Genomic DNA, 12296 nt, shown 5'->3' with positions numbered 1-12296 from the left:
ATTTATTTTGTAAAAACGTCACAACATTCTGAGAATAGGGAGCCTTATGTGCTTACATTTGGCGAGAAATGGGAGGGAATGCTTGTACTTTTTGCATAGCTCCACCCATCCCTCCCACTCACCCAATCAAATGACTAAGTTCTCTTCCGGTGTTTTGGCGTATTTACAGTTCTGTGGATTCATTATAAAGTATCTGAACACTGAACACAGATTATATAGTGAACTTTTAAATAAAGGATTCTTTAGCGTTGTACAGCCAAAACGAGTTTTTTTTCCCCCCCTTTTTTGTGTGACACCTTGACTGTAAATTGTAGTGAAAAACGTGCCCTATATATACTGCGAAGTGTTTCATTTGCATTTAGCTTTGGTTTGGCTTTACGTGTACCTGAATAGGATAGACAATCTCGATTTTCAACAAGATGGAGAAATTTTGCATGCAATCAAATTGGTCTCTGAGCCATAGGTACTCATAGAAAGAGCCATATATGGCTCGCGAGCCATAGGTTCCCGACCCCTGGTGTAGACCCTTCTATCTACTGAGAGAGCTAACTGTGGTCATTGTGCTTGCTGTTATGTTCCACCAGATGCTAACGTTAGCATAGCGCTAAATCTCCTGCCCGCTGCTATCAATAAACAGAAACAGTTGAGGGCTTGGTCAATTCATGACAAATCACCAATTTTTACTTGGTATATTTTTTGCTTCAAGTACAGCAATTCTAAAAAAAAATCACTGCCACCTCCCTCCCTTGTAGCAAAATTTGTTGAGCACACATTTCATGACAGGAGATCAAGCGAATCCTGATTTTTTTTTCCTCCTTCACATTGTCGGCATTAACACAGCGGACTTTATATTTGTTACCAGCCTACTGCCGCAATTCTGTGGACGGTGTGTGGTACAGCTACGATGACAGCAGCGTGGACTTGGTACCGGAGGAGGAAATCTGCACCAGAGGGGCTTACATTCTCTTTTACCAAAGACGGAACATTATCCCTCCATGGTCGGCCAGCAGCTCCCTCAGAGGTTGGCCCCTATTTCACAATATCAGCAATAGAAAGAAAACGAGGGCAAACTGTTACTGTCACGTGAAAAAAGAAATACGTCCTAATGTTTTAGTTTTTGCCCTTTGAAATGTTGATAATGTGCGGTTTTTTTCCAGACTATAATCCGCTTCACAGTATAAGTCGCACCGGCCAAAAAAGGCATAATTGAGAAGGAAAAAACATAAGTCGCACCTGGGGTATAAGCTCCATTTTGGGGGGACATTTGATCAAATTCAACACCAAAAACATGTCATCTTGAAAGGCAATTTAAAATAAAAAGGAAACAAATTGTCCCCCGCGTGAAGCATGTCGGACCTGCAGTCCCGATATTACATTCTCGAAGACGCAGTCTCTGTCGCTCCCCGCACCCGATAACAATCCACGGAGCACCCACTGGTAATTACCTTTTCTTTGCTCTATTTTAAATTTCCTCAAAGTATGATTTGATAAACAAATGTATTTTCAACGTAAGGAGTGGCTAAGGCTACTAGCTCTCGCCTTGCTTCCCAGATTGTTCTGTTCCTAGTTTGTTCTGGGGTGGACATATTGACTCTTGCAATTGCCCGGCTGTTTGACTGACAGCATACACCAACCTATCACGGTTGCGTACTCAGTCATGCCCACTCAACGCAAAAAAAACCCTCCCTAACCTGCCCGAGTGATAGCATTTGCTGGGTCTTGTCTCCTCCAAACTCAATTACTATAAGTTTATTTCAAAGGCAATAAAACGATTCAAATCAAAATAGCGAAGTCGAGAGGGATTTTTGTATATACTAATATACTCATTATACTCGAATGAATAAACGCCTCCAGGGTAGTCCAGTCAAGCGGTCTTTTTTTTTGCAGCAGCAGCAGTTCAATGATTTGCTTGAATTAAATTTTTTGGAGAACTGGACATCAAAACGCCATTCTTTGGCTTTCAATTGAACTAATATCTCTGCTTGAGTTGCTAAGAAACTGGCCCCCAGGATGATTAATGTGGCCCACTTGCACGTCAAAGCAAAGCGTTCACCTTGTAAGCAGCACAGCAATGCCTACAGTGGTTTGTTTGTAGTACAACAAATGTTCTCTATGAAATCCATAACGCCACCATGTGGAAAAGTTATTTACGATTAGCGTCAACGGTCCCACGCAACGCAGATGGAGGTTATTGACTTCTGATGCATGCAACACACAAAGCAAGCATATATTAGCATTCGCTTGTGGTTATTTGACTCATTTGCATGCCTGGTTTTCCGGTATATGTGATGTGAGATAAACGCATCTGCATAAAAAAATTAAATGCATTTATATTGTAAAAAGGTCATTGAAAACGAGGCCAAAGGAAAGCCATAAACTTAGACGGAAGAATGTTATTTCGATAAAGACGTCTAATTTTTCATTTCTGAGACTGGGCTCTATGCCAGTGTGTTTAGACCTTTTTTGACCTAAGGAACTTTTTTCTTATTGAAAAATCTCCAGACACACCGCCCATCGAAAAAGTTTCAATATGAATTCCCGCAACTAGTTTCGTTTACATTATTAAAGCTTAAAATACATGGACCAAACTCCTGGTCTAATAGCCAAATACGGCCTGCCACATCATTCTATGTGGCCCGAGAGACAACGCCAAGAGAAGCACCAGAGAAAAATGAGCCACAATGTCTGCAGAGGTTCAGGGTTCATGTCCATGTGTCCGTGTGGAGTTTGCATGTTCTCCCTGTGCTTGCGTGGGTATTCTCCGGGCACTCCGTTTTCCTCCCACATTTCAAAAACATGCATGTCAGGTTAATTGTCCGGTCCAAATTGTCTCTGGGGTGAATGAGCGAGTGGGTTGTCTCTTTGTGTGTCCTGCGACTGGCTTGCAATCAGTTCAGAGTGTCCCCTGCCCACTTCCTGATGATAGCTAAAAAGGGCTCCATCACCCCTGCGACCCTACTGACAATAAGTGGTGCAGATAATGGATGCACGGATGAATGAATCTTGCAGTTACTCAGCTGATCACTGCAATAAAGCAAAGATCAGGGTTCGTATGGAAGCTTTAAATCTCTAATTTTGTGTTTCCAGGGTTTGAAAAGTGCTTGGATTTTGGGTCAAGTGTTTGTAAATGCTTAATGTTGTTGCTTTGTTTCCTGGCAGTCTGATTTGATAGACACATATAATAGAATAGAAAAGAATACAATGCCTTCTAGGGCTGCACAAAACCTAATTGTGAGTTTTCTTTTTTTAGACCAGTATTGAAATTTCAATGCGATTTTCGATTTCAAAAGGAAAGTGCATTTTCAGTTTTTTATTTTATTTTATTTTTTTCACGAGTACTATAACCTGATTTGATTGACGCACATAATATAATGGAATAGAAAAGAATACAATGCCTTCTAGGGCTGCACAAAACCTAATTGTGAGTTTTCTTTTTTTAGACCAGTATTGCAATTTCAATGCGATTTTCGATTTCAAAAGGAAGGTGCATTTTCTGTTTTTTTTTTCTTTATTTTTTTGAGTTTTGAGGTTTTTTTGAGTTTGAACAATATACCCTTGGACGCATGACCTACCTGTTCATACACTGTTCAATGAGTGGGGTCGATAATTAGTGGGGAAAATTAGTGGGGGTCGATAATTAGTGGGGAAAATAATACTAATAAATAATACTAATGTCATACACATGTTTTATGAGGAATACTTGGAATATGACAGTATTACAACTTTTCATTTTTAAATGTTGAAGAATAACAACCCATTGGGTCCTTTTTTACATCCCATTTATGCATCCAAGGGTTAATTCTAGTGACATGCTTTAACCCGCCGGTTGAGGTGTCTGTATGATGTCACCAGTCACTGGTCTTTTTTGAAATCCCCCCACTTTTGGAAACGCGTAGACATACCCTTAGAAATATGTACAAAATATTAATGTTTAGTTTTTTGGATTGTAATCAAATTTGACCCTGGACTAGGTAAGGCTACATGCATATATCCCAGCTGTTTTCCAGCTAAAATGCCCAGGCTACACTAACCTTGCATGTAATTGCAAAAAAAATAAAATAAAATCAGGCGAGAATAAAAGCCTACTCTTTTTGTGTGTTCCAACTTAGATTGCTCATGTTAGTAGCACTTGCAGTGATGATTTCATTGGGGACAAAACTTGAGAGTGTCACCTTTCAAAAGACACCAAAATAGTCCAGACTCTCCAAACGGTTCAACAACAGCATTCAGTTTACTCTTGCGTACGGCTTGGTTCAATATTTTAGGTGAATTTTACACAATTATTAAGAGGTGAAATTTAAGTAAACACCACCCTTTTGTATAGAGGTTTATTTAGGGTTGCTGTCTTTAAGTCCTTGAAAAAAAAAAACCGCAGTGTTATGCGATTACACAATCACACTACGTCACATTGCATTGTCGATTAGATTTCGGTTAATCGTGCAGCCTTCATTGTCATTACACAGTCTCATGAAGTTTAAAGGTGCCCCATATAGTCGACATATACGCATAGAATTTGAAGTAATATAGAGTATTGCAGGACACAATATAGAAACCCAGTAGGCAGCAATTGTGATAGCAAAAATGATAATTTTTATATATTAACAGATTGTTAGTTACTAACAGTACAAATACAGATTACCTGTTAGGACAAAGAGGTGCAGATATATATAGATTATCCATCCATCCATTTCTAGGTAGGGTCACGGGGGGTGCTGGAGCCTATCCCAGCCATCTTCAGGCAGTGGGCAGGGAACACCCTGAACTGGTTGCCAGCCAGTCGTAGGACAGACAGAGACAGAAAATTCACTCGCTCATTCACACTTAGGGACAATTAGAACCGGCCAATTAACCTGACATGCATGTTTTCTGGAATGTGGGAGGAAACCAGAGAGAGAACATGCAAACTCCAGACGAGGACGCTGCGGTAGCTGGACTTGAACCCTGAGCCTCTGCACCATGGGGCTGCGCGCTACTCAGCCGCCGTGCCGCCTGCCGCCCTTATATAGATTATATGTAGGACAAAAAATCAAGTCTGCCTAAAAATGACGTAGAGACGCCTGCTCTTGTAGCCTCGCTTTGCCATTGCATTTCTTCTTTTCTCCTAACTAACGGGAGCTGGCATTAGTTTGTATGGCTTTGTCACGTAAGGCGTCATCGTCCCCTATGCATCGAGCCCAATAGGACAGGTAAAGAGACCAAGGTGCCAGGTACTGGATAAACTGAAAAAATGGCTCTGTAAGTGCTTAAAAAGTGTTTGAATTTGGTCATAATAAAGGTGTACTAACCCTAAAAGATAACCAACTATGGCAGTTTTTTTTTTTTTTGCAAATATACAATTGGGCAATTTCTTACGGCACGCCAGCATACTTGTCAAGCTCCAGGGCTCCATGCCCTTACAAACTGTCGTATTTTCCCTTACAAAATACAAAATTTTACACCATATTTTTTTTCCAAACGTTTTTTTATGTAGTTTAACATGTTATATTGTACATGTGTTTCGTTTTATCATATATATTGTAACATATATATATATATAATGATACATTTTGTTGTGAGATACTGACTTGCTCGACATGAATGGGGTTTATTATAAAAAAAAGTTCACAAATGAAGTAGCTTGGACGGTCACTGTAGAAGGAAAAAATACATGCAAATACAATTAAGAAGAATAATACATTTTTTTATTCAAATTATGAATTCATTTTCTGCATTAAATGATAGTTAGTAATATACTGATTAAAGGGATAACCATGAACCTGTCTTTTTTTCCATTTTCTCCTTTTATACTTCCTTTTTTTCTTAAATTCTTTATACAACATAATAATTCGTAATATAATGCATCAAAGTAAGTGAGCCATTTGAGAGCCGGCTCTCTTTAATGAGTTGAGCCGGAAAAGCCCGTTCTCTAAAAAGAGACGGACTTCCTTTCACTACATAACTACCACATGAAATCCGAGGCTGCAGACGCATGCGCACAGTAGCATCAAATTGCTCGCTTCGTTTGCAACGGAAAAAAACGATACAGAGATAGAGGCCACCGCGGCGAACTCGTTTGACTTGACTGATTTGCAGTTTCGTGATACAGTGGAACCTCAGTTCTCGACCATAATCCGTTCCAGAACCCTGTTCGAGAACTGATTTGTTCAATCACAGAAATCATTTTTCCCATTAAAAATAATGTAAATTGTTTTAATCCATTCCAACACCCTGAATGTTTACCTTGAATGTTTAACGTAAACTAAAGCTAACCCAGGCTAATCGTACGTTCGCGTTATCGTAATCCTCCGTACGAAAGATTACGCTAACATGAACGTGTAAAAATTAAAAAATCAGGTCGTTTACAAGTCATTTAGCACCTCAAGTAGCTAGCCCTTCATTGGAAAGGGGGCTCCGTTCCAACACCCTGAATTTTGGGCTCAGTTCCAACACCCTGAATGTTTACCTGAATGTTCAACGTAATCATAGAGCTAACCCAGGCTAATCGTACGTTCGCGTTATCGTAATCTTCCGTACAAAAGTGTAAAAAAAAAAAAAAAAAAAAAAAAAGAAAAGAATTATGAATAGGATTTCTTACCTTTGTGGTGGTCAGCAGAAGGCGCATGCTGTATTCCCTAGCAAGATCGGAAACTCGCACACCTCTTTCATATTTAGCTATTATGTCTTTCTTAAAGGCAATAGTTGTACGAACAACTTTTCTTTTTTCATCTGTCCTGCTTGCACCGACCTTCTTCGGAGGCATAATTAGGGGCTAAAACACACCGTTCACCGATGTTAAAAGCGAAAGCAAAAAGAGGCAAGTGCGCACATGATAACAGTTGGTCACGAGGGGTGGGGGTGATCTACACCATCTACACCCGTACGCCGCTCAGCATCGCACTCTAGCGTACGCACTCACGCATTACCGCCGTTCGAACTCCGAATTTTTGACCAAACAGTCTCGAACTTTTTGGTCGAACACCGATTTGTTCGAACTGAGAGGCGTTTAAAAACCAAGGTTCCACTGTAGTTGGTGTACACTGGATGCTACCCATAATTTGCGTTTTTCCGTACAGATTTTCTTGTACGTCGTACACGTTTTAAAATGCATAATAAACGTACTTTGTACGGCAGAAACGTACAGGTTGACAGGTATGCACTAGACAAGTTCTCACACACCAGGCTATGCCATACACACACTTTTAGCCCTGGCCTGAAAAGGAATAGTTGTTGACGCAGCACAGAATTTGTTTGCACCTTTTCTTTGTGGCATTATGTGAGAGCCAGTGGAGGAGACGGCGACTTTAAAGTCAAAACAAAGCGCAGAGGGAATTTAATACAATCGCTATAGCAACGTGACAAACACGCATACACTTGGATTTATATTCCTCAGGGAGACAGTTGCTGCAAAAAAACTTCTTTTGTATTAAAAAAAATGTTTTCTCATTGAAAAACTCCTTCCAGCAAGACATGGTGGAGATGGTGCATAACACTCAGGAGGTTTTAGCAAAATATCTTTTCTGACACCAATCCTAAAACTTTCCTTGACATGTTTCATATATTTTGAGAGGAAGAAGGTACTGATGCGCCACAGGGCGGAAATATTGGACACACACGTTTTAGTTGAAAAATGATCTTGGGGAAAGATTTTTCGGCCTCGACTTAATTCAGTGTGATGGCAAATAACAGGCAGTTATATTGATTCTTTGTTTTTCCCCGGGAGCTCAGCCTATCTGATCTGGGATCATTTCTCAGAGTATCAATCCTCCCTCTTTTTATCAAATATCACTTAGATCCATCTTCTTGTGGTGTGTTTGGGGCAAATCCAAACTGGCATTGCCCATTCCTTTCCCTAGGCTATTCTTTTAATCCCCCACAAGAAACAAATACTGAAAATCAGAAACGGTACTCATTTCCATGGTTAGCAGTAACAGGAGAGGCCTCCTAATCTGACTCAGATGCAGCACCTTCATCGCCTCTGAATATAATTTTTCCTCACTATTTTTCGACCCCACTTGTGGAAGAGTGTACTTTATGTACTTGTAGGTCATGCAGCCAAGGGTACATTGTGTATTATTTAACGCTCTCTAGTGGTAAAAAAAATAAATAAAAAATTAAAGGTCTTGGTGTGAATAATGAGTAAAAAATAAATAAATTATATTAACCTGCATTATTTAAAATACAGGTTGAGAAATTTGTATTTATTTGAAATAACATGAGCCTCACTAAAGCTGACGTGATTGTCGGCCATCTTGCTGCTAAGTGTACCCAAAAAGCCTGGGTAGAAAAAGGATGCGGTTTGGTCACTTTGAGTCCCTTTAGTTTGTATTCTTCCTCGTGCTTTTTCGCACTTGTTTTCAGCACTACACGTCACGGCAACATCTAGTGGTTGAATATTAGTGTCCCTTTAAAGATTAAAATAACCTAAGATTATGTGGCCTGCCAGTAATGTTGACTGCAGTCAGTGTTCCCTCTAAGATGCGTGCGTGCGCAATTGCGCACTGCTCGCACATTCTCGGGGCACAAGAAAATCGAGCCAGCGCACAAAAATCAGGGCTCGAAATTGCTAATTAAGAAGCGACTTAAGTCAAAGTTACAGTGCATAAAGGTAAAAATACATGGGTTCCCCTGACGTTGTGTCCTAAATGCGGTATTTTGAAGTCAATGTCGAACGAAGTTGAAAAGTAAAGTTAGTAGAGTTTGTCGGGAACCGGCTTCTTCGACTCGGCTCACTAAAAGGAACCGGCTCTTTCGGGTCCTTAACAGCTCTTCAGGTTGTTTTTGCTTCTTTAATCCCAACATGACCAAATATTTTGTAAAACTATGCACAAAATGACTTAAAAGAAGGGGGGAATTGAACAAAAAAGAAAAAAATACCAAAATGAAAAAGTAGTGAAAAGCTGGGGGAAAAAAAGAAACAAAAGAAGACAAAAAAGGAAGGAAAAATTTAGAAAAAAGCCAGAAAAAAAAGAAAAGAAACGTAGGAAAAAAGTAAATGGGGAACAAGAAGAAAAAAGTAACCGCTCGGAAAAAATAAACACAATGAGACTTTTTTTTAAAGGAATTTAAAAAAAAGTTTAAAAAAACACGGAAAGAAGAACAAAAAGTTTGTGTTGCATTCAAATAATTTCCAATTGTATCAAGTGAATCTTGTTGCCAACATTGTACTTCCACTAAAAAATGTGACTAAGTACAGTTCTGTATCTTGCAACCGACTAAATAAGCCCCCAAAAATGTTAATATTATGCGACAAAATATATCAGGAAAAAAAAAAGAAATGTTTATCTTGTGAAAGAATTGTAAGAACAGACGTTTGTAGGCCGTATAACCTACAATAGTACATGAGTCAATTCATTCAAAAGAGAAAAATAATTTTGCATTGCCGGAAACTCCGCAAAACTTGATGTCAAGTTTTGGACATGTTTGAAAATCAATTATCTTGCCACACTTGGGATTATGGTTTCTCACTGTATTTTCAAGCGTTTGTGTGAACGCTCAGACCCGTGGAAAATTAGAGGGAACATTGACCGCAGTATAAAAAACATTTGTACCAATAAAAAGTTCACGATTTCACGAGATGGTGGCAGTCACCCTCTGCCACCGTCCCCATTTCCGACATGGCAACTGTAAATAAAAAAAGGAAAGTTGATTATGAGTGCCGCCACATCCAGTACAAGTGGAAATCGTCGTATTTATTTCAACAAAATCCGAAACAACTGCACCTCCAGGAATTAAAACTGGAGTGCGCACGCTAATGTGCATTGAAGGATTGATTCAAGAGAAATTAAAACGTTGGCATGCATCAAGCAAAGCAAAACGGCACCGGTAAGTCCTTCATTTTGCTCCAGTTTGACTGTTATTATTCCTGTGAGCACGTGTTGGTTTTTATCACTTTTAACTGTTTAATGTCGTTAAGCCTACAGCAAGAGTTGTAACAATGATTTTAGCTTCCTTGGTACCCTTTCGGTGGGGAGGAACCCCAAAAAACGAACATCGCCAGTCAAATGAAAATGCTACAAAAGCGAGCTACGAGGTCGCGACACTAATCACCAAGCACTGCAAACCTTTCACGGAGGGTGAATTTATCAAAGACTGGGTCATAAAAATGGTTGAGAAAATTCGATCTGCCCTCACACATTTTCGGCTTACCAATGTTTCCTGCTTTTTGAAAAGTTTGGACACACCTGTCTTATCACAGAGCAGGAGCATTCGAAGTGACACACAGGTGCACTTTGTTGGTCACTGTTAGTCATTTAGGTAAACATTGGATCGTTCAGATGTTATCCAGGAACTTCTGGAGTCAGTTAGGTGAGCTGAGAGAACAGAGGGCCCATATTTATGCAACACCTACTGTTCTGTTGACAGGGTTGGGTAGGGTTACTTCACTTGGATTACTTTCAATTACTTTTGGATTACTCCAATAACAAATATGCTAATAACACAAACAAAACTAAATATGAATACAATTATGACTCACAACACGTGGTAAGCTTTCTCTCCTGGCTTTGATCTCCGGCAAAACTAACAGAAAAAGGGGACGGGAACAAAATGAAAATAAATCCAAACAGCTTGGCAACATCATTTTTGCCGTTCCATGTGTTCTGTTACTCCCCAAGCCTGCACAAAATTTAGTCATTTTATTCATATTTAGTTTCTTTTGTCTTTTATTAGCATATTTGGTATTGGAGTAATCCAAAAGTCATTGAAGGTAATCCAGTTAAAGTAACCCTACCCAACCCGTTCTGTAGTAATTATGATGTGAAATGTTGAAATTATTTTGTTTCCACTATTGTGTCATACAGCTTGTTAAGTCTTAGAAAATGATTTCAGTTTTTTAAGTCTTTAGCCTGAAGTTTCAAGTCAAGTCAAGCCCTTAATCACAAAATGTCTCAAAGGACTACACAGATCACAATGACTCCATCCCCTGATCTTAAACCAACATGCGGGCAAGGAAAAACTCAAAAACCTCAACAGGTGGTTATCCCCCTTCCTGGGTGACCAGGCTGCAATGGATTTTGCATTGGGTAACCAGACATAAAACATATCAAACATCAAATGTGGCAATGCAATCAAAGTTGTTAGAGGGGGCTTGGTCAATAACTACGCTGGGCACTGTAACTGAGGCTCGCTTTTCCCTCCCTTAGGCTCAACAAGTTCCTCAGCTTCGGACCACTGGTTAATCCGCCTGACTGGAGAGAGTAAGAGAGGCAGCCTGGTGTCGCGCTCCTCCACCACCTGCCCATCTTCAGCGCCTGAATCCCCCGACTCACCCGTCTTCCTGGAAAACTCTCCCAAAGAGGAGGGAGGTGAGAGCGGGTTGTTTCCATAAAAATCTGTCTTTTCCGATCAACGGTGAAATGTTGAGCTTCGGAAAGCTGCAGCGTGTCTTTCTCCAAACTCCAGTTTTATAGATGCATTGTTTATTCTATACATATTGTAGAGAAATTTGAGAAACCACAAGTAATAGTGGAGAAATCCTAGGGAAGGTTTGAATTAACATTTCGAGAGGCTACAAGTTTCTTTCGTGCTGCTGCTATAAATCATACATGGCATCTCCGAAGGAAATACAACGAGCAATTGCCACAGTAATTAGCGGCCAATTATTTTGCAGGAGTCTAGGGGAATGTCTACTTAGTATTCAGTATTCAGTAGTCATCCTTAATAACCTAGGAGCGATCCTTTTTGATTATGTGACTCCAACCAATATGTTTTGTAGATTTAACTGGGTTTGTACGGGTACTTGAAATCCTTGGACATGATTGAATTTAAATGTTATCTTTTAAAGGGCCGGAAATGCTTGAATTTTGGGTGAACTGCTTGAAATGGTTTGAAATTCTTGCCTTTGCCATGTTTCTCATCATTCTAACACGATAGACCAAGCAATAAAAGAATGCGCTCAGTCATTTTAGCATTTTCATGTAAGACTTCACTTGTCGCACCCAAGAGGACAACTCTTTTTAGAAAACAGGCTCTTTTGGCTCGGCTTACTCGAGAGGCTCTTTCGGATCCCAAATGGCTCCATGTTTTTTGGGGTTCTTAAATCATATGTATTATCAACAATAATAAAACACTATGCAACTTATTATTTAGTAATTAGTAATGCCATGTGTTTTGCAGGGGATCCCTGCAAAACACATGAAATATAAATAAAAATATTCACAGATCTACAAAAGAAATTGTAAAATATAAATTAATTTTAGGTTTTTACACACTGATAAGATTTAAAATCAAACAACAAAACAAAATCCCTGGAAATATTAAACAATGAAATAAAAAATAAAAATGTGAACTCTTCAGTGCTATAAACGATAAAATGATCA

The 12296-nt window shown here is 39.4% G+C and overlaps 1 protein-coding gene across 1 annotated transcript in view; it reads left to right on the top strand.

Annotated features, from left to right (window-relative positions):
* The window catches only part of usp43a (ubiquitin specific peptidase 43a), a 166795-nt gene that overhangs the window by 150326 nt on the left and 4173 nt on the right, over positions 1-12296 (top strand). Inside the window, exons 14-15 of the mRNA XM_088341696.1 lie at positions 863-1021; positions 11121-11282. Of these exons, the coding sequence (XP_088197822.1) occupies positions 863-1021; positions 11121-11282 (321 nt within the window). The remainder of the gene's footprint in view (positions 1-862; positions 1022-11120; positions 11283-12296) is intronic.

The sequence above is a fragment of the Urocampus carinirostris genome, chromosome 8, assembly GCF_059441175.1.
Source record: "Urocampus carinirostris isolate Australia breed hairy pipefish chromosome 8, RoL_Ucar_1.0, whole genome shotgun sequence".
Taxonomy (NCBI): domain Eukaryota; kingdom Metazoa; phylum Chordata; class Actinopteri; order Syngnathiformes; family Syngnathidae; genus Urocampus; species Urocampus carinirostris.
This window is presented reverse-complemented; position numbering and strand designations above follow the sequence as displayed.